At 34.6% G+C, this 22073-nt stretch overlaps 1 protein-coding gene across 2 annotated transcripts in view; it reads left to right on the top strand.

Moving 5' to 3' along the window:
- LOC123535609 (uncharacterized) overlaps window positions 1-22073 on the top strand; it is a 148729-nt gene that overhangs the window by 24956 nt on the left and 101700 nt on the right. Inside the window, exons 1-2 of one of the 2 annotated variants that reach the window (XM_053529298.1) lie at window positions 10733-11517; window positions 18343-18453. In XM_053529298.1, coding sequence (XP_053385273.1) covers window positions 11314-11517; window positions 18343-18453 — 315 coding nt within the window. In that variant the 5' untranslated portion in view covers window positions 10733-11313. Of the gene's footprint in view, window positions 1-10732; window positions 11518-18342; window positions 18454-22073 lie in introns of those variants that run through there. The other variant, XM_053529299.1, reaches the window with a different exon arrangement.

Below are 22073 nucleotides of genomic sequence, written 5' to 3'. Positions count from 1 at the left end.
AATCTATTATGAGTCCATTTCAAATTTTGAAGCTTAAATGAACTCTTGTAAAAGGATGTCGCTGGAGTGTCAAATGTTCTGAAAGGTTAAATCCTCTTTATTTCCTCTTTATATTGACCAATGTAACATCCGATACACGTTCCTATAGATGTCTCATTGACTAAATTCAGTGACTGCATTGAATTTCAGGTACAACATGTCATGTATAGGGGTTTTGGAAGTGATGATACTTTCAGTTAGTGAGTGGTACCGCTTAAATGGACCAATGACGTACAATGTATTTGATCTATTTGTTTAAATTATAGCGGTAAACTAAACATGAAATGAGTTTTCAGAACACGACACTGATAATCATATTTCATATTGAAATTCAGATGATTAGAGAATTATTTTAACAAATATGAAAATGAAAACAGATTGAAAATAATGGTTTTCTGTTAACAAAGCAGCTGCAGACAAACTTTTATATGCGGGTATTGTTTTTATGCATGTGAAGACACTAATATTGTTTGAGGATACTCTAGTGTTAAAAGGGATAGTACTACAATATATCACACACTGTCATTGTCAATCTGCAAACAATCTAGATAGCTTCAAGTACAAATAAATCAAAATGTTAACAGGATCCTGTCTTCTAACAGACAGTAATATTATAATTACACAAAAAGAAATTTGTATTCGCTGCACGTATTGAAAAGTGGATATTAAAAATACAAAATGTGGACAAATAGCCAACATTATGTTTTCAATGGAGTTTAAAGAAGGCGTTCTTAGAGGGCTTAATGTTGAGGAAAAACATCAATGGCTCAGTTTGATCACATCGAACCCAAATGACTTTCATTGTACTACATTCTCGTCACTAAAGGTATCATAAATTATTAGACTATTTTATTTTCATGCACTTCAATTAATACCCAAACCCCACTTTTCTCTTCTTTTAAATGCCAGTTGATTCTTGGCAGACAATTGTATGCGACTTTGGTACCCAAACGTTTTCGCAATGGTTACTGTGTCAAAAAAAAAAAAAAAAAAAAAGATACACGTAATGATATTCAACCCATGTGCCTTTTAATGCCTGAAACAATGGCCAGACGGGCGCCAGGGATCTTCCTCCTCCATCAAAAGCTGGAAAAGTCGGCATGTGACCTTAGCTCTGTGTTGGTGTGAGACTAAAGCCAACAAAATAAATAAATAAATAAATAAACGGTACAATTTGCAATAACAAAACTTAAAATCATTGAATAATGGTGGTTCGATTGTTTTGTATACTGTTTTCAGTGATCGTATTAGATGAGTTCCTATGGTCGATCTCTTATGCCAAAACGATGTGAATAAATAAATTTGAAAAACACTATTAAAATATTACGAATGTTGCATGGTACCCCTCATTTTGAATTTATTTTTACAAAATAAAATATTTATCAACATTTTGACAGTTTGACTTGTTTGTTGAAAAAAAGAAGAGAAAAAACAGTTACAGAAGATTGAATAGAAACTAATAAATTGTAATCTGGTGCAATGAAAGACAATTTTAATCGTTTTCATTATTATTTAAAGACCATACAACACGTATATTACCAGAAAAAATATTAATAATATTGAAGTTATTTATCAAATCTTTGAACTTATTTCATTTTCGTGACAGTTTTATAAATATGTAACATAAGTAATAGCTGTACGAAAGACTAAAAACTAATAAATATGGAAATCTCATGTTTCAACTATGAGTTATTGAATTTTATGATCATGCGGCACGCGTATTTCCAAAGGACATTAAAAGACATTAAATGTAGAACATATTTATCAAACCAACAGATACAAAGAATAAGAATTATCCCTTTGATATTTTGAAATATATCATTTGTCTTGATAGCCATTCAGAAAACACAACATCTAAAAGGAGTCCAAAAGAAAAAAAATTCTTTCTCTCTTACAATCAATGGAAATACTTTGTATCTAACCAATGTAACTGCATATAATACGTCAATATTATTTCCTGAAAACGGCAATAAATGGATTTTCTCTGAAGGAATGCGTAACATAGCTTTTTAAATCTTTGTTTTACAATGAATATTAGAAATGTCTTCTATCAAACAGCATCAGAGTTGACAATGGAAGAACAATTCTATCATTTCTGTGTGCAAATAAAACTTCAATAGGCAAACATGGTTTCAGTGCAAAAAGACCCTGTTAAATCGAAATCGCCTTTTTTCATGCTTTGCCTTAAAGACACGATGAGGCAATATTCTTATTACAAAAAAAAAAAAAAAAAAAAAAAAAAAAAAAAAAAAAAAAAAAGAAGAGAAAAAAAACAACACCATTTAGTAGAAACCTCTTGTCTTTGTGGCTAAGTAGCAGACTGTGAAGAATGATTACCAAATTCTAGAAAAAGTCATCTTTTAAAGTCGTTAAATGGACCTGAAGCCAGTAGTGCCTGTAAACACGAGCGTTCTTATCTAATAATGATGGACCTGAAGCCAGTAGTGCCTGCAGGCCGCCTGTATGGCAGATGAGGAGAGACAAAATAGGCTAGATTTGGTTACCTCGTTATCTATCAACTTTTCCTGTTCTGCGTTTTCCTTTTTTCAGGTACTGTATATTTGCTTAATTTTCTTTTAACTTGCTGGGAAAAGAGAGAATTAATACTGTGATCAGCTGGCCGAAATTCTATTGAATGCTCTACTTTTCTGCTGTATGCCTCAGATTTTAATTAAGGTAGTGTTCTCTATTGAATGTATCATTTGTTCTATACAATGTATATAGGAAACTTTTCAACAGTTGGTGGAACAGAAGTTGTAATTCATTCTTAAAGGAAAGCTACAACTAATGATAATGCTAAATGCTGTGATACTTCAATATGTTTTTTGTAAAAATGAAATGCAGCGTGGAATATGCCTGTTGAATAGCAAGGAAAAGCTCAATTCTAAAATGTCAAACTTCTATCCTATCATGAGTCCTTTTCATTTACTTGGCGCTTCTATAAACTTTGGTGAAAGAATGCCGCTGGAGCGTAAAACTTTTCTGAAAGGTTGAAATCCCCTCTGTATTGACCAACGTAACATCTGATACATACTCTTGCGAGTGTTTCAGTGGCTAAATTCAATGATTACAGGTGAAATGATAACATTAATGACATGGATCGAGCCTTTGGAATTGATGTCACTTTCAGTTAATGCGCGGTATTGTTGAAATTGTCATTGTTATCAGGCTAATTACGCATTTGATATATTTGTTTTGTTCATACCAGTAAACAAAGGTTAAATGGACATAAAAGGAACTTTTAAAATGTGATATTGATGGACATATTTCATATTGAAATTCAAATGACAGACAAATATTTCAACAAATATGAAATGGAAACCAAAATTGAGCTGAATACAATCGTTTTTCCCCCCCTTCACACACTGTTTGAACAAAGCCGGGAAAGACAACGTGAGATAAAAGAGGATTATAAAAGAGAATCATTTTAATGCATGTGAAGATATTTATATCGTTTTAAGGACACTTTAGTATTTTGTGGAGTACTCTAATATATCAAATCAAGCATTGTTATGAAAATCTTCAAATAATGTTTTAAAAAAATCAAGGACAGATATAAAAAAACTATCAGGACGATGTCTATACTAAGCATTTTTAACAGATAGCTATATCATTATTCCGTTACACAATTGGACATACGGATCTGTGTTCAGTGCATTTAGTGCTAAGGCTGTAGTTCCCTACAATGATGTAAAATGTATTAATAAAGATAATGTATGTGCAATAAATATTATGAAGAATTGAATAAGACAAATACAATTAAGGTCGTGAATAGATAACAGTGATATTTCGTTTCAATGGAATTTAAAGAAGGTGTTCTTAGTGGGCTTGTTGTTGAGGAGAAACACCAGTGGCTCAGTCTGATCACATCACGCCCGGCTGACTTCCATTGTACAATGTTCTCTTCACTGAAGGTATCATATTTAAATATTGATTTTATTTACACATGCCTTCATCTAAAACTGTTTGTACCTCAACAACAGGTGAGGAAATCGTTAACAAACGATAGCTGATGAAAAAGCAAACGTTGCGTCACAGCGCAAGTTTTCTTGCACATCAAACTAGCGTTTACCTATGCCGACAAAACACATCTGACACCCCCGTGCCATAGTGATTCACTTTACCTCTTAGATTCGAGTATTGATTATTGTTATATTGTTATATTGATTTGTAAAATTCGATAAAAAAAAATCAAAGCCATTTATAACTGATCTTTGTTCCTTATTGTATATTTGTCATTTGAGAACAAGTCTTTTACGGGGAAAATAACGTTAAGCTAGAACCGGAACTTTATTGTAGTTCGCTTTTGATGCAGATGGAACATCTGATGCTTGGGTAACTGTTTTTGCAAGCCTCGTTACCCCCAGAACCATGCATTCCCATATGCATCTACAGCCAGTGATATCTCGCATAACGACCTGATCTATTCATGTAAAAACTGAAGTTATACCCCTATGCAGTGGTTTTTCTTCATTGAGATATAATTGCTGAGGTAACATAACGTTTGCAAAGTTATGACCCTATGAAGTTTTAGATCTTTATTCTGATGTCAACCATTCGCATTACAGTACCGCTGATAACGACCAAATCGAGGTATGCATTGTTTCACCATCAAGTAACAGTGAAATTGAAGTAAGGAATAACAGTTCCTGACGACGAAATTAGCCGCGCCGTGAGTAAACCAACATAGTGGCTTTGCGACCAGCATGGATCCAGACCAGCCTGCGCATCCGCGCAGTCTGGCCAGGATCCATGCTGTTCGCTTTTAAAGGCTATTGTAATTAGAGAAACTGATAGCGAACAGCATCGATCCTGACCAGACTGCGCGGATCCATGTTGGTCGCAAAGCCACTATTTTGGGTTTTCTCATGACGCGGCTCAAATCAAAATTTCAACAACACGAAAGCTAATAAAGCAAATACAAGAGAATCTTGTCATACTTTAATGTGTTGTGAAATGAAATATGTCAAATGAACAACACACAAAAGTTCAGTTTTGAAATATAGAACTTGTATGTTGTCATTCCATTCACTAATCCCTTTCATTTGCTTGAAACTTAAATGAACTCTGCGAAAAGATGTGAAAGGTTAAAATTCTCTCTATACATCGGATCAATGCTCTTATAGATGTTTCAGCGACTAACGTACTGCGGAGAAAAACGATATCATTAGGCTGTATGTAAAAGCTTTTCGAATTGATGTTACCTTCGTTTAATGGTATGGCATTGTTTAAATATACATGTGTTAAAAGACCAATAATGTATTTGATCTATTTGTTTAAACTAAATGGACGTTTAACGAGCTTTGAAAGTGTGCTATTGATGAACATATTTCATATTGAAATTCAGATGATAGAAAACTATTTCAACAAATATGAAATCGAAAACAAGTTGAATGTGATCGTTTTCCCTGTCTCGTAATGTTTAATCAAAGCAGAGAAAAACAAACTTACATAAACGAGTATTGTTTTAATGCACGTGAAGACAATTATGTCGTTTGAGGAGGTACTTAAATGTTTAGTGGAGTACTCTGATATATCATATATTATAATTGTTAAGAAATCTGATTTAAAAAAAAAAAAAACAAGGACTAATAAATCAAACATCTATGTCTATTAAGCATTTTAACAGATATACCGTGGTCAGTATAATTCGTAGGGGACTAAATTTCTTAGATTTCATGGTAGAGTTAATCCATGAAATAAAATTCAAAGGAACAAGCCCAGTTCCCTTTCATTTCATATTTCACGAGTTCCTATCCCCACCACCACCCGCAAAATACAGTTTTTGTTTTTGTTTCTTTTTATTAAATAAAACCACACCATTTCATGACCACGAAACTGAATCAGTTTACAGTAGCAAAAAGATGAACAACGGGAGCACGGATGATTTCTTTTTGAGTGCATTTACTGCTATGGCTTCTGTATCACTTAATGGTACGAAAATGTTTGCGAATAATTGGGAAAAGAAAAATAAATAGCCGCAGTTTTAATTTTTTTTAGACATTTCGTGCTGTTAATTACAACTAACGATTCGTGCAATGGTTATATATTAATTTTCCTTTAAATTCGATAAAAATCGAATTCATTGACAGATGCTTTTTGTTCCGTATTGTATATCTCGGTTCAAAATAGGTTATGTATATTGATGGAAATAAGAGACAGTGCGCATTTGTTTTTGAATTGTGAGGGATTATTTGAACGAACTAAAACTACAATGCCATTTTCTTTTAAATGCTGTTAGGGTAACAAAAGATTCATTGTTTTGCAAGCTTGTGAAATCCATCCCACTTGTAGATATATGTAAATAATGCTGTTATGTTATCAAAAGTGTACTACTTGCAATGTTTGTAGAGAGAGCTTTTTTAGTTTAAATTGGAAGCTATTCCACAAGGAAAACGTTGATTTAATGAAATAGTGCGTTTGTATAAAGATACTAAACTTTATCGAAATAGGATGTTGATTAAAATGTTAACGCCTTACATAGGATCTGTATTCAGCGTCAAAATTAACGACGGCGTCAACTTCAGTAACAGCTAAAACGCTCTATTACATCATCAAGTTGGATTAGACCGGACGCTACTGGGTTTTCGGAATGAAATAGCTGTTGGTAGACAATATTTTGTCGGAATTTTAAAACATTAAAAGTGACAAGACAAATGATAAGTTAGTAATGGAATTAAAGAAAGGTATTCTGGGAGAGCTTACCAGTTTGGAGAAACAGCAATGGCTGGGTCTGATCACGTCTCATCCAGTGGAGTTCCACTCCACCATGTTCTCTTCTCCAGAGGTACCAGTATTTCATTTTAATGTTTATTCATTTACGATAACTCTTTAGGAGAAAGTTGATTCTGGATAGTACAGGTTTTCTCCCCTCGCAGCCCGTAGAGTCCGGTTAAAAAAGTTTTAATCGTTTGCAAAGAGTATGAAATAATGTACGCTGGGTTGTTTGTTCATTCTTAATGATATTTGTTTTTTTGTTTGTAAATTCTTGCATTAATGAGATATAGGAGAGCTTATAATTCTTTTCAGAATTTCGAATTTACTGGGAGACTTGATGTCTGTCTTCGATGTGTCATGATTGAGAGAATGTCACCATTTTAATTTCCACTGACCAGTTCTCTTGATCACTGTTCTTTGTTATTCCAACTGGGTGCTTAGAAGAGAGATGAGTACTTTTAGAAAGATGAAATATTTTCAGGCCATGAAATATTGTAGTATTGTGTCTGTTTGTTCTTTCTTTATGACATTTGAAATCTTTTCTGAAATTTCTAAGCTTCTTAAGCCAGCCTTATAGATAAGTAAGCTCTTCAAGCTCCCCTAAGTTAGATATATGTGAGCACTTTAAGCTTCCGTATTTCATAGACAAGTGAGCTTTTTATGCTCCCCGAGGTCAGAGATAAGCGAGCTTTTTAAGCTCCCCGAGGTCAGAGATGAGCAAGCCAAGCTCTTAAAGCTCAATTAGCGAACTCTTAGAGCTCACCTTAGTCGAGATAAGTGAGCTGTCTAAGCTCAACTAAGTCAGAGATAAGTGACCTCTTTAAGCTCCACATAATCAAGGATAAGTGTGCTCTTTAAGCTCCAATATGTCAGAGATAAGCGAGCTCTTTAGGATCCCCTAAGTCAGGTATAAGTAAGCTCTTTAAGCTTCCCTAATTCAGAGATAAAGAACTCTTTAGGCTCCTCTAAGTCAGGGATAAGTGAGCTCTTTAAGCCCCACTAAGTCAGAGATATGTGAGCTCTTTAGGCTCCCCTAAGTCAGGGATAAGTGAGCTCTTTAAGCTCCACTAATTCAGAGATAAATGAGCTCTTTAGGCTCCCCTAAGTCACGGATAAGTGAGCTATTTAAACTTCCCTAATTCAGGGATAAATGAGCTCTTTAGGCACCCCTAAGTCAGGGATAAGTGAGCTCTTTAAGCTCCACTAAGTCAGAGATAAGTGAGCTCTTTCAGCTGCATTTAGCCAGAGATAAGTAAGCTCTTTAAGCTCCACTAATTCAGAGATAAATGAGCTCTTTAGGCTCCCCTAAGTCAGGGGTAAGTGAGCTCTTTCAGCTGCATTTAGTCAGGGATAAGTAAGCTCTTTAAGCTTCCCTAATTCAGAGATAATTGAGCTCCTTAGGCACCCTTAAGTCAGGGATAAGTGAGCTCTTTAAGCTCCACTAAGTCAGAGATAAGTGAGCTCTTTCAGCTACATTTAGTCAGGGATAAGTAAGCTCTTTAAGCTTCCCTAAATCAGGGAAAAGTGAGCTCTTTAAGCTTCCCTAAGTCAGGGATATGTGAGCTCTTTAAGCTCCACTAAGTCAGAGATAAGTGAGCTCTTTCAGCTACATTTAGTCAGGGATAAGTAAGCTCTTTAAGCTTCCCTAAGTCAGGGATAAGTGAGGTCTTTAAGCTTCCCTAAGTCAGGGATAAGTGAGCTCTTTAAGCTTCCCTAAGTCAGGGATAAGTGAGCTCTTTAAGCTCCATTAAGTCAGAGATAAGTGAGCTCTTTAAGCTCCACTAAGTCAGAGATAAGTGAGCTCTTTCAGCTACATTTAGTCAGGGATAAGTAAGCTCTTTAAGCTTCCCTTATACATAGATAAGTGAGCTCTTTAGGCTCCCCTAAGTCAGGGATAAGTAAGCTTTTTAAGCTCCATATGTCAGAGATAAGTGAACACTTTAAGCTGATAAGTGAGGTCTTCAAACTCCACTACGTCAAAGATAAGTAAGCGATCTTAGTTTACCGAAGTCGGAGATACGTGAACTTTTTAAGCGAGAAGCGAACTCTGAAGCATCCTCAAGTTGGATATAAAGGAAATCTTTGCGATCAACTTAGTCAGAGATAAGTGAGCTCTTGAGCTCTTTAAGCTCGACTAAGTCGTGATAAGTAAGTTCATTTAGCTCACCTTAGTGAACGATTTATGAGCTCTTTAAGCTCACCATAGTTAAAAATAAGCTCAACTTAGGCAGAGATAAGTGAGATTTTTAACTTTTCAGAAAGTGATACAAAAAAGACTTTACTTATTTGACTGTTGTTTACATGAGTATTATATTGTAAATGGTACGACTTCTTTGCCTATAATTATATGTGTGGACAATTAGGAAAGATAGAATTTATATGCCTGTAAGCAGGTGGAATTTATATGTCATTGTTTGTATCCTTTCACTTTTATACACTTAAAGTTAACAATAAAAAGTGAATAGCTGCCGACGTGCATAGGTACGCATTAAGCATATTGTTTTACTAAAAAGTATGTAAAAGAGAACTTAATTATATGGTAAACACTCGTTAAAGGACTTCAAAGACATTACAGACATGCTTGAAAGAAAAAAGAAAACTGTCCACTTTGTGACAGTTGGAAAGCACTAATACACACTGTGACGAACGCCTATTTTAGAGTAGAAATAAAAATACTGGATTTAAGAATACTAACTCTTGTATAATCCACAGCGAAAACAAATTTTTTATAAAAATATTTGCATAAGCGTTAGTAAATTATGACAATACAGTGACGGACAAAAAAGGCATTAACTGTGCTTTGTACTTTTTAAGGGCGTTTTAGTTGTTCAAATAAATATTATTTCGCTTTGTTAAGTCAGCCATAAATTTACCCGTTATATGAAAAACATTTTTGTGATATATTTGATTGATTTCTGGCCTGAAAGTCAACTTTAGTGCGTGACAGGTGAATGCCTTAATGGCATACAGAATGAGCTTTATTCTATAAAACATAAATAATTTATTTATCACATGCATATGTTTGAGTGGTTATATATATATATATATATATATATATATATTGACTGAAAAGCTGGTGTCATTTTTCCAAAATTAGAACAGTACTTAATATGTAAATGAAAAATAGGCAAATATCCGTTTAACTGGTCAAATAGTAGACAATATCGTTACTGTGTCACCCAAGCGGTTACGATTTTACCGCTTCACCTATGAGTTATGGGTTCGAGCCCCACCGGGGCCACGACCATGGCTACCCATATGACACCAGTACTGGCTTTCCCAGGAAGCAGATATAGATTCAGATAATGTTGAAATCAGCTAGAAAAAAATTAGTATAAACTTGACAACATTTTACATAAAATAGAAGGATTGATTTTCTAAATTATCGACGCTTGATGTTTTTAAAAAGAATCATAGTACACGTGAAAACATTTGATACACGTGAAGCAGGCACCATTAGCAAACGATTGATGTAATTGCTTATGAATATTCCATATTCCAAAGCCAAGCAATTAGTTATCACTATGATTTGTTCACCAAGCAACGATTACATCGCCGATAATTAAATATCCATCAGTCTATTAGACAGCGCCCAGCAATACGTCATTAAATGCATGTCTATAGCATTCGGCGCTGCAATTATATTTTTCTTATAAAGAGCATCCCATTAAGATATCAATTACTGACTTTAATATTCAATATTAATATCTGATGTTTCTATGTATCATCTCGCAGTTCTTATTCTGACGGAACAAATGGCTGAATTCAATCATCCCATTTCTTTTCAACGAGCTTTTCAAATCCATTTTAACCTTATAAATATTAAAGAACATCTTTTCATCGCTATTACAAATATTTGAATATATAAGCTATTATTATTGGGTGTTAAAGACGGCTTTAAGAAAAACGCTTTGGGATTTTAGAGTGAAATTCACTTGTTTCGCGGAAGGTTGAAAATCGTCGGTGTTAAAAGCTTTCTTTTATATATTTATTTGCATTAGTAATAAGTCTTAAGGTGAAAGTTTTGCATACTTTTCAGGCTTTAACAGTTGCTATAGGGTGCAGGTTATTATAAGAGCATTTTAACACGCGAGGAATATTCGTTTGGATGCATTTCTTCTTTAAAACTCAATTTGTTAATATTTATTATATTTGAATATGATTGATTGTCGGTCAATAGAGGTTGTCATAAATCATTATTGAGAAAACCCCGGTTGCACAATAGTTTAAGTGAAAGATAATATTTGAAGCAGTTGGTTTAAGTGTTTAATATCATATTTGACTTTGTAAGTGAAGCGTGGATATAGATAGAGACCTGCTATGTTGGTAGCAACTGCTGGTTAAAAGTCAAGTATTTCTAATTGATGATTCTATATGACGGAATATTTTTTATAAAACTTGTTCCGGTATTTATACGAGCTTTCGTGTTTAAACAAAACAAAAAATAGTACTTTTGGATTAATTTTTTAAATTCTGTGTGTTTATCAGAGTGATTACTGGTCAGTCTAAGATTTCCTCAGTGGTCATGACACAACTTTCAAGGAATGGTAAAACAGTATGTCTGTTATGGCAATGAGAATGCCTACTAAAGACAGACTTTTAGATTTCCATGGTAACCATGTGCACGTGCATGGACCGTCTATCAAACACCACGTGCAACTCAAACCGGTTCCAGAAGCGCCGACGAAAAAGAGAAAGTTAAAGAGATTACAGAAGGTTAATGTATCGGAGACAAATTCACGGATTTTAACTTTATTGAAGGTATAACAAAAATAATTTTAGTCTTTTTCGTCTACCGTTTTCTTTATTTAACAATGATTTACTGATTGATAAATATATGGAATATATTACTATGAAAGTGAAGTAGACGATGGGAAGAGAACATTGCTCAATTCATAAATTCATTTTAATTGTATAGTGTTTTCAGCCATGCACGTTGATATACCATAGGACACATATGTTTAACATCTAAAATGAATTTGCCGAGCTTTTCACGAGTTTAATGACTAAATACATATTCATTTATGAATTCGGCGACAAGAAAATATGAAATATAAGAATATTAGGTCATTTAAATATAAATTATCTAGTTACATATTGTAACTTTATGCCTGAATCGCAGTGTTAAAACGTTCGATGGTACTTACAGACTTGATTAAAAGTAATTAAGGGCTATAAATCAAACTAGATTATGGGTCTTTTATGGTCTTTGAATAGGGTATGTAAAGCTTTTAACCCCGCGGATGATACATTTCTATGGGTTTATTGCCATCAATCAATGTCCTCGCCCTAATTTCACAGACAAGTGAAGAAAATATTCAAAATTCAGCCCTACTTGTAAAATGTGGGCTGATATACTTAAAACCTACACTGTTTAACTAGTTGATGCAATGATTTATATAAGTTCTTAAATCCGTACATTCAGTCCTTAATAAGAAAGTAGCGTGGTTAAAAATAACAACAGGGCATTACTAAAATGTTATATGCCTATTGGCCCGGAAACTATTTGATAAGAGTTTCATTATGTGAGATGAGGAATAAATTTTCACATATATTTTTGAGGTTCTGACTTTAGACCTGCATAGGTGAACATAGACCGGTATTACAGAACACACCGTGGATCGATGATTTATATAAGTAATATGCATTAAGTTAACAGACTAAGGGAAGACAGTTAATTGTTTTAAACATTTGTACAACGTATTGTTCCAATATACTGTAAACTTTAATCTACAGTGTTTAAAAATTGTTTCACTGGTTAACATTAATCAGGAATAAGGATTTTTGGTGTAATTTCTAGGTCTCAACCGTAACCATTATACTCCTATGTCTCCACCGTCGTCGCTGTACTTCCTACATTTCAACCGTAACCAAGTAAAGTCGAAGTCAACCGTAACCATTGTACTTCCTATGTTTCCACATTCATCATTGTACTTCCTATGTCTCCCCCGTCATCGTTATACTTCCTACGAGTGTCCCTTCGTCGTTGTACTTCCTATTTTTCCACAGTCATCGTTGTACTTCCTATGTCTCCCCCGTCGTTGTTATACTTCCTATGTCTGCCCCGTCGTCGTTGTACTTCCTATGTCTCCACCGTCGTCGTTATACTTCCTATGTCTCCCCCGTCGTCGTTATACTTCTTATGACTGCCCCGTCGTCGTTGTACTTCCTATGTCTCCCCCGTCGTCGTAATACTTCCTATGTCTCCCCCGTCGTCGTTGTACTTCCTATGTCTCCCCGTCGTCGTTGTACTTCCTATGTCTCCCCCGTCGTCGTTATACTTCCTATGTCTCCACCGTCGTCGTTGTACTTCCTATGTCTCCACCGTCATCGTTGTACTTCCTGTCTCCCCCGTCGTCGTTATACTTCCTATGTCTCCACCGTCATTGTTGTACTTCATGTCTCCCCCGTCGTCGTTGTACTTCCTATGTCTCCCCCGTCATCGTTGTACTTCCTATGTCTCCCCCGTCGTCGTTGTACTTCCTATGTCTCCACCGTCATTGTTGTACTTCATGTCTCCCCCGTCGTCGTTGTACTTCCTATGTCCCCACCGTCATCGTTGTACTTCCTGTCTAGCCCGTCACCGTTGTACTTCCTAGTCTACACGTCGCAGTTGTACTTCTTTTCCACGTTTTGTATCATGTATACATGTTCTTTTACTGGTCTATTATCTACATTTTACTTATTAATGTCTCCATCGTAATTTTTGTACTATGTCCTACTGTTGCGGGAGGAACTTGTCTGTCATATCGTTGGTTAAGGCTATACCGTCCCTGTTTGTCAGACTGTACGGCATTCTATTGCTTTAAAGTACAGTATAATAATTTTATGTCATTTCTCTGCCTTGTATTCTGTTGGAAATATTTTGTGTTGAAGACATAAATTTTTCATCTCTATAAGATACTAGTATACTTCAATCGACACCGATATATAAAGCTTTGTGTACTCTTCGAGTTGAAGAGGTTGTAGATGACACTCGAGTGACATGTTTGTTACATGTAGGACAGTCCGTCTAGATTATCTCTCGATAAACATAACATGAAAATATCATTAATATTTCAATACATTCAGCGGAAAAAATGTCGGCGGATATCATCATAACATGTTTTGTCTTTTACACTTAAGGAAATGCGGTACATTTTGTATGACAGATGCAAATTTTATACGTCGGTTGAACGTTCGGAGCAATAACGTGGTTTAAGAATGCAGCTTTTAAAAGGCTGTTAAGTATGAATAATGGACAAATACTACTGGCGTCTGTATGTACCTTAACCCTTATCATGATGGACACAATTGATTCTGCCTCTACGACAAGTGCAGATCATAATCAGCCTGCACATCCGTGCAGCCTGATCATGATCTGCACTGTTCGCAATTTAGTCAGTATATTTTTGTAATGGTTAATGGTGCTGTCCAAACTGAAAGATGGACAATTTCATTATAGAATTTTAGCAGGGTAAGGGTTAATAAGTAACATGTAAAATGTTAGTGTAGAGGTCGTTGGACATCATTATGTAAAAAAAAACAACTAGTGGTACAATAGCATTAGCAGACTCAGCATTTGTTTCAGGATCCGTCGTACCATGAATGTTACCACATTTTGAGACGGTCGTGACGCGTTGTCAAGTGAAAATTAAGTTATGATTAGAAATCGAGATGTCGTGGATTTAATCCTGGAAAAACAACAGTTCGCTTAACGACATGATCACTCGTTCACGCTGTGTTTTCTTATGCTTATTATTTAGATAATTAGATTCTATCGAAAATTCCATTGAAAATAAATTACCTGATTGTTATATGAAAACGCGGTGCCTGTCTGTGCGTTAATTAAATTTGAATAAAGTCATGATTTCTATTGAAACTTGATTGATCTTAGAGAATAGCAATTTTGAATCGATAATGATACAGAAATTAAATTCATTGTAATTGTACGAATATGTATTCCTTTTCTATTATTTATAAATACATCTCATTAAAGCATCTTTTTCACAAACGAGCGTATTCCTTCTCTATTATTTATAAATACATCGCATTAAAGCATCTTTTTCACAAACGAGCGTATTCCTTTTCTATTATTTATAAATACATCTCATTAAAGCATCTTTTTCACAAACGAGCGTATTCCTTTTCTATTATTTATAAATACATCGCATTAAAGCATCTTTTTCACAAACGAGCATATTTTCAAGTAAATTCAATGGACGGTATGATAAGGCGGAAATAGTGTAATAATAAAATCTACAAGAAGACCGCTTGAGGTATATAATGCAACAAAGCGAAATAGTAGCAGACTCGGTTCATGAGAGGTAATAATGTGCAACATCCGTCACCCCCTCCAGCACCGGCTTAAGCGGAATTCTGTTAAAGAAAGACTGAATGGGCTCCATGATCACAAAGGACCAAAAAATATAACAACATCGAGTCCAGCTTTTTGCTATCAAAATAGAACTATTAAAGATAGTCACAAATATTGGTACATTGGCCAGTCTGTTGTCGGTTTAAATAGTGAAACCTCTTTAGAGCGAAATTTGCTTCTTGTACAGAGGTTGTTGCTTTTAAGTTCTTTAGTAAGAATCTAAAAGTCGTTGTACTGAGGTATTTGCTGCTTGAGGTGTCGTTATGAGAGGTTATACGGTAATGTGACTTGGTGTTTATCATGTCGAGTGTCTGCGCTTTGATATTCCATTGATGCAGATCTATAAAACTCTGCTAACCTAAACACTTATACACAAGTACATAAATAAGGCAGTATTTTTGTGATAACTACCCATTTTATATATCTTCGAAGTCACAATTTTTACAAAATGACATAGTTTGCATGTGATATTTATTTTTTTACGTTCCTGTCTTTTTCATAGGCATTGAGGAAATTAAGGTAGTTCTTCACGTTTGTTATACCGGAAGTCATAGCGTTACATCATTTTCCAGATAACCTAGACTGCATCCTGGGTCCTGGATATGGAAACGAAAACATGCATCATGCTGACGTATTATGTACAGTATACATGATATGACAAAAACTTTAGCACGTGAAATGATTTCAAATAATGAATTATAATAACCTTCAAAATTTAAGTTCGCTTTATCATGGACAAGTATCATCGACTAAAGCACAAGCACGAGTATATTTCATTTGGGTTTTATGATAGAAAATATGTAAATTTATAACGGTGAGAAATGTCATTGAAATGTACATTGTGAAATTTTTCTACATGTGAAATTGTCATTGAATTTGAGATTTCCCGTATATACTCTCATTCTCAACATGACAACCTTCTTCAGATTCATTTCGAAGTAAGTCCAACAAAATACATAATGATGCCTTGAAAACTTAGGGTTAAATATAGAAATCAAAATATGATCTGAACATGCAGAACACCTTAAATATCACAAATAACTTCTATAACGATATATTATTAATTTTTCACTTGCGAATAAAAACTGGATATTCAATATGAATAAAACATATAGACATTAGAAAAGAGTGTACAATTATTTTCTGTCATTTGAATAGACTCGATCAATAAAAATGCTTTACGCATTTTAATCTCTAACGACATTCTAATTACATACATTCTATAAATTTTATTTACATAGTTTATCGGAATTTTCAGTTTCAATAGCTTAGGACCAAAGTGAAATTCATTTGTAATGGGATACTGTTTGAAATTTTCTAAAATTCAAACATTAATACAATTATTTCTCCGAGATTTGTAAATATTTTGAGCTAATATTATGTGCAAACGAAACTTTCTCAAAGTGCATAGAAACTATTGGAATGAATTAATATATAGTCAGTGGTGGGGCAGAGTTGGGGAGGGTTTTTTTCATGTCTTCACTGGTGTTGTCTATACCTAGATAACATAATGTACTTCTTGAAATGCTTCTAGTAGCATTAAGCCATTTAATTGTTGTTTTACTACTTAAAAAAAACATAAGAAATAATTTTTCATAGTATTTTGGCATTAAACCTGCAAAAATGAATAATGACCAGTCATTTAGCAGAAACTATGGACAGGCAGTGATATAAATACATATAAGCAGGTATAAAAATATAAAGCTTAAATAATAGCTTTGCTTGTTAATGTGAAGTCATTATCTTCTTCTTTCTTATTGTACTTAGAGAAACAGTTTATCATAGAATAAATCACCGTATAAGACCTGTAATAACAATCATCAAATTACATATTCTGCGCATGTGCAGAATGCTGAATAGAATGCTGAATAGCTTAATAAGAACACGTAACCATCCGTAAATTGACGAGTGTCATTACATGAGAACGGGTCCAATACCTTACGTTGTTACTGACCCTGCAAAATATCCGTTCGGTCAGTATGATGAAAGTGGGTATTGCGGGTGATGAGGGTTGGGTTGGGGTCACGGGGAGCCGAGGTCAGTCAGATTGAGCCTAAACAGAAATATACACTAAAGTGTTACAGTGTTCACATCTTGACCACATAAAATACTAGAATATTATTTCGAGCTCCCGTGTTGATCAGTACTGTGACAATGGGATTTCTTAAAACAATACTTCCATTATGTCTTGTACTCATGTTTTTCAAAACATACATGCTATAAATGTTAATGCCTTTACCCGTAATAACAATCGGCAATTTCCGTGTATTTACGTATTCTCTTATAATATACTTCGGCATCCCTCGGTCATAACAGAAAAACAACAGGATAGTGCCGAACTCGCAAGGCTGAGGTTAATTTATATAGTGTTTCTTTTGAAAACCGTTTTCTATGAAACCTTAAAATATGTCTGTATTCACTTTGATTACTGTCAGATATTCAGCGCCTTCATATTTTATATTTATAGTGAAATATGTATGAAATACGCTCCTGTAAGAGTGTTTTAGAAATGAGCTGACATTTGGTAACCTATTTATTGATGATTTTATGAAATCTATATACTTATGTAAATATCAAAAAGTAACTTGAGATGAAAAACGTAGTAGTGATCGAATGAACACGAAATACACTGAAAACGATCAACACAATCCGTGCCTTATCTAGACAATTTTTCATACATCATGTAATGAATAGATTACTGTCATACTTTAGATATATCTATCTTCTTTTTTTTCAAAACTAGATGATAAACATTGATAAGTGTTCGATGATTAACTCAACAGTTTTAAGAGCTCAGGAAGAGTCAATAACTGCATTAAATATAAGTTGAATAGTTTTCGCGTGATTTGACTGACAACAGCAATATATATGCGGTTGGTGTGTTATTTCGAAGACAGTCTGTCAATATTGTTTGCGTGATGAAGAAGTTCACAGCTTAGACTTCACATCTCTGTAAAAAATCAAAGTATAAGGATGAAGCACCGCCGGTTGTTTCATTCTAATATTTTGGGCTCAAACCCCAAAATGAGCAGACCTTGGTAGCCTCCTCTTGTTAAAGAATCCTTACTAGTAACAAGCAAGACTGCGGAATTATATCCAGTCTCGAACGCTCCTAGATAAGATAGTGCATGTAGAAAAATATCATGTAATAAAAGAATTTTCTATTGACAGAAGTTCATACGAATATTGAACCTTAGTTTAAGCCACTGTATCTTCTTTTTTCAATTCAGGCTGCCGAGGATGGGAGGAAACGAGCTTCAACCCTGCCACCCCTCGAGAGGGAACCAACCTTCCACAGGAAACCAAAACACTTTAACCCGTACGACGGGACGCATGAAGACGTGAGTTGTGAAATATATATAGCACATACATTTGGGGTCCGTCCCCATCTCCTCTCCCTTGAAGACTGTCAGCGAATATCTTTATTGCTTTGAAAACGAACTGTGCATATGTCTTGATCAAACATATTTTATAACAATTTAAACATGACTGAGGAGTTCACAATTTACAACATGTAGAGGTGTACTGAAACCTGTGCTAGGTTCATTTTTTTCAAAGACTGGCAGGTGGCAGGGGCGGAAGAAGGGGGTCAAGTGTTTGTGGCTTTTACAGCTGTCATCGCTTTGTATTAAATCAGCTCAAAAGTAATAAATTTATTAAATATTTTGAAAAAACTTTGAATATCCCTTTAAAACCCGTTTTTTTACCCGCTTTAGAATCTCTGTTTTACGTGTAATTTTTATTTTTTTTATTAGCTAATTACTAAACAAAAAAATACTGAAAATGGGGAAAAATGTTGACTGCTAATAAAACCCAACGAAATTTTGTACGGTTCTTTAAGAGAACGGGAAACCCAACCGGGTTATACATGTCCCGGTGAATAAGTTTTAAAATTTAAAAATGAAAAATTTAAGGATAAAATGTTTAAAAGAAAAAAGACTTTAAATTGTTATTAGGTGGATGGGTCTTTGGGAAAAAAAAAAACCTACGAGAAAGTCAGTATTGAAGTGGACAAAAAGGTTAAACATCTTTAAAAAGGGTTTAAGCCCTTTAAAAAAAGGGAGAACAAAAAAACCCCCCCCCCCCCCCAAAAACAAAAAGCATAAAAACCCCAAGGTTAAAAATTCCCTTTTGTAAGTCTGATTAACTATTTTTTATGTACACTTCGGGCGACTTTTTGGCCTCGTAGAATTGTCCCGGTTTCTGCCAGTCAAAAAAAAAGAATAAAAACCCACATCAAACCGTATCCTTTAATTGTGATTTTAAAAAGTTTCAAAAAAAAACCTGGTTTTAAAACTGATTTTGGGCCCAGACAAAAATTTTAAGTAGTAAAGCGAGGTTTGAAAGGGCCCCGATGGCGGGCCCGGCTTTCTTTGGGAATGGTCTCAAGATGGGGTTTTTATAAACTTAAATTCAGGGTTTAAAATTTTTTATACAATTTATAAAACCAAAGGGCTTTTTTTATGTTTGACGTTTTTACGGGCGGCAGTTGTGCACCGGTTTGAGAAACGCTTGAAGAAGAGGGAGGAGGCGATGTCAGGGGGCCCTTAGCGGGCCCCCACGGCAAGGATAAAAATCCGGGGGGGGGCAAACAGGGAAAAAAAGGGGAAATTAAAAAAAAGAAAATATTATTTTCAAAGAAGGGCTTTTAAAGGGATAAAAAAAATTTAAAACAGAATTGATTTTTTTCCCAATCTAAAAGCAAAATGAGGTATTTTCATTAAGATGATGATGATGATGATTTAATATTACATTATTTTTAAATCATTACTTCTTTCATCTGAAACCCCCATTTAAACGGGAATTTGTAAAAATTCTTCAAAACAAACATCTTTTTCAGCGTAAAAGGGACTTTTTTCCCCCCCCAATTTTAAAATTTTTGTTTGATTTAAAAAACCCAAAACTTCTGTAATGTTTTTCATTGTTTTTTTAAAAAGGTAGAAAAAGAAAGGGACATTTTTAGCAAGTAAAAAGGAGACAGGTGCTAAGGCAGGCCCGGAAATTTTTGTCTTTCAATAAAGAAGAAAAAACCCCTTTTCCCGGAAATAAAATTTTAAGAAAAAAGGCGTTCCAGAGGGGAAAAACAAAATTTACAGAACGCGGATTTCCCATTTTCCCAGATAAAAACCCAAAATGGCGACATCAAGGGGTTTTTTCATTCGGAGGGGAAAAAGTTTCCTTTGGGTTCTTTTCACAAGGGACTCTGATAGGGAAAACGGGAAAAAAAAAATGAAAAAACGAGGGAGTGTTTGTTTTAAACCCTAAAATTAAAAGATTTAAATATGAAAGAAAAAAATTTTTTAGACTTTGGGATGTTATTTCCTGCCCAAACTCCCACGGCGGGTTCCAATGACGCGAGAACAGACGAGCTCTCTTTTGGGGGAAAAAATTTTAAAAAGGAACCCTTAAGGGGGAGGTGCATGTTAGTTCCCCAAAAACAAAAAAAATCAAAGGGTTTTTTCCTGTTTTTTCCCGGGTTTTTCGGGGTAAATAAATTCTTGGTCCTTTTTAAAAAATCTTTTTTTTTGGAAAACTTTATGTTCTAAAAAAAATTTTAAAACTTGCCTTTTTTAAACCCTTTTTAATTTTTTTTGGAAAAAACCATTTTTTTTTTTTTAAACTTTTTTTAACCCAAACCCTTTTAAAATTTCAGGGTTTTTGGGAGGTATTATTAAGTAAAATTTAAAGAAAAAAGCAGAGAAAATTTCGCATGTGTTTTTAAAATTTTGGGTTTTAAATTAAACATAAAATTTTTTCCCAAAAATTTTCGGGATTCTGAAGCTGAACGCCCCCTTTTTAGCAGGGGAAAGTTTTTCCCGGAACTTGGCCCCTTTTTTCTTCTTCATGGAAAGAACTCCAGCCCGATTGATCCACATCGGGGTTCGGAGACGCTCTTGGGTGCCCACAGTATTCCTGACATGGTTTGCCCAAAAAATAAAAAAGATGTACAGGGGATCACCCAAGGGAAACCCCCATTTGGGGAAAATAATGAAAAAAATTTGAATTTTTTCTTTCCCAAATGTATCTGTTTTAAAAACAAGAAGAAATTTAAAAAACAATATCTTAAGTCCCAATGCTTTATTTGTTTTAAAAATTAAAATTTCATTGAAAAAATAAAGACACTTACTTATTAAAAATTTTTCCCGTGATGATTTTGTTTCTTTTTTCGGGTAATTTTTAAACCGCCCGATTGGGGATCCTATACTTCCATAAAGTTTGCAGTTTGAAAAAATTTGAATAATTCATAAGCTGTTCCCTCGTCCCACGAACGAAAATAAAGCAAAAAACCCTTAACAAATAGCTTTTGTTAGGGGAATCCCTCGTCTCTAAAAAAAAACGCGTTGTCTCAAAAACCCCCCAAAAGATGGCCCCAAAAAAACGATATTAAAAAGGGCCCAAACTTTTCCACCCAAAAAAGGGGAAGAAAAGGGTTTCAGGGGGTCAAGAAAAGGCCTGCAACACAAAAGGGAAAGAGGAGGGGAAAAAAAAAGGAAAGCAGCATTTAAAATCAAAGCATTAAAAGATGAAGAAAGTTTTTTAAACCTGACCCAAACCCCTTGCGGGAGCCCTGGTATCGACTGGGAGAATTCTATACCCGAAGTTTACAAACTTCAAAACATAAGGAAATTTAAATAAATTTGAACCCAGGGGTTTGGTTTTTCCCGGTTTTGGACTGGCGGATATGTGATAAACGGGTCTTGTTTTGCTTTTGAAAAAATAGTGGTTAGGCTTCGAGGCCCGTTTGGGGGGGGGGGAAAAATTTGTAATCCAATGGGTTTTCCCCGGGGTTTTTAAACCCTTTGGTCGAAAGCGAAATATTTTCGTTTTTAAGTAATATAAGAAGTTGTTTTTAATTTATTTTTTAAATTTTTAACCCCATGAACCCCAAGGCCCCAAAATTTAATGTGCTAATTTTCACAATCCCTTTGAAAACTTTCAGATGCCCTGTCTTTAAAGGGTT

Source organism: Mercenaria mercenaria, chromosome 17 (genome assembly GCF_021730395.1).
Source record: "Mercenaria mercenaria strain notata chromosome 17, MADL_Memer_1, whole genome shotgun sequence".
NCBI lineage: Eukaryota > Metazoa > Mollusca > Bivalvia > Venerida > Veneridae > Mercenaria > Mercenaria mercenaria.
The sequence above is the reverse complement of the archived record's forward strand: the minus strand, read 5'-3'. Positions and strand labels throughout refer to the sequence as shown.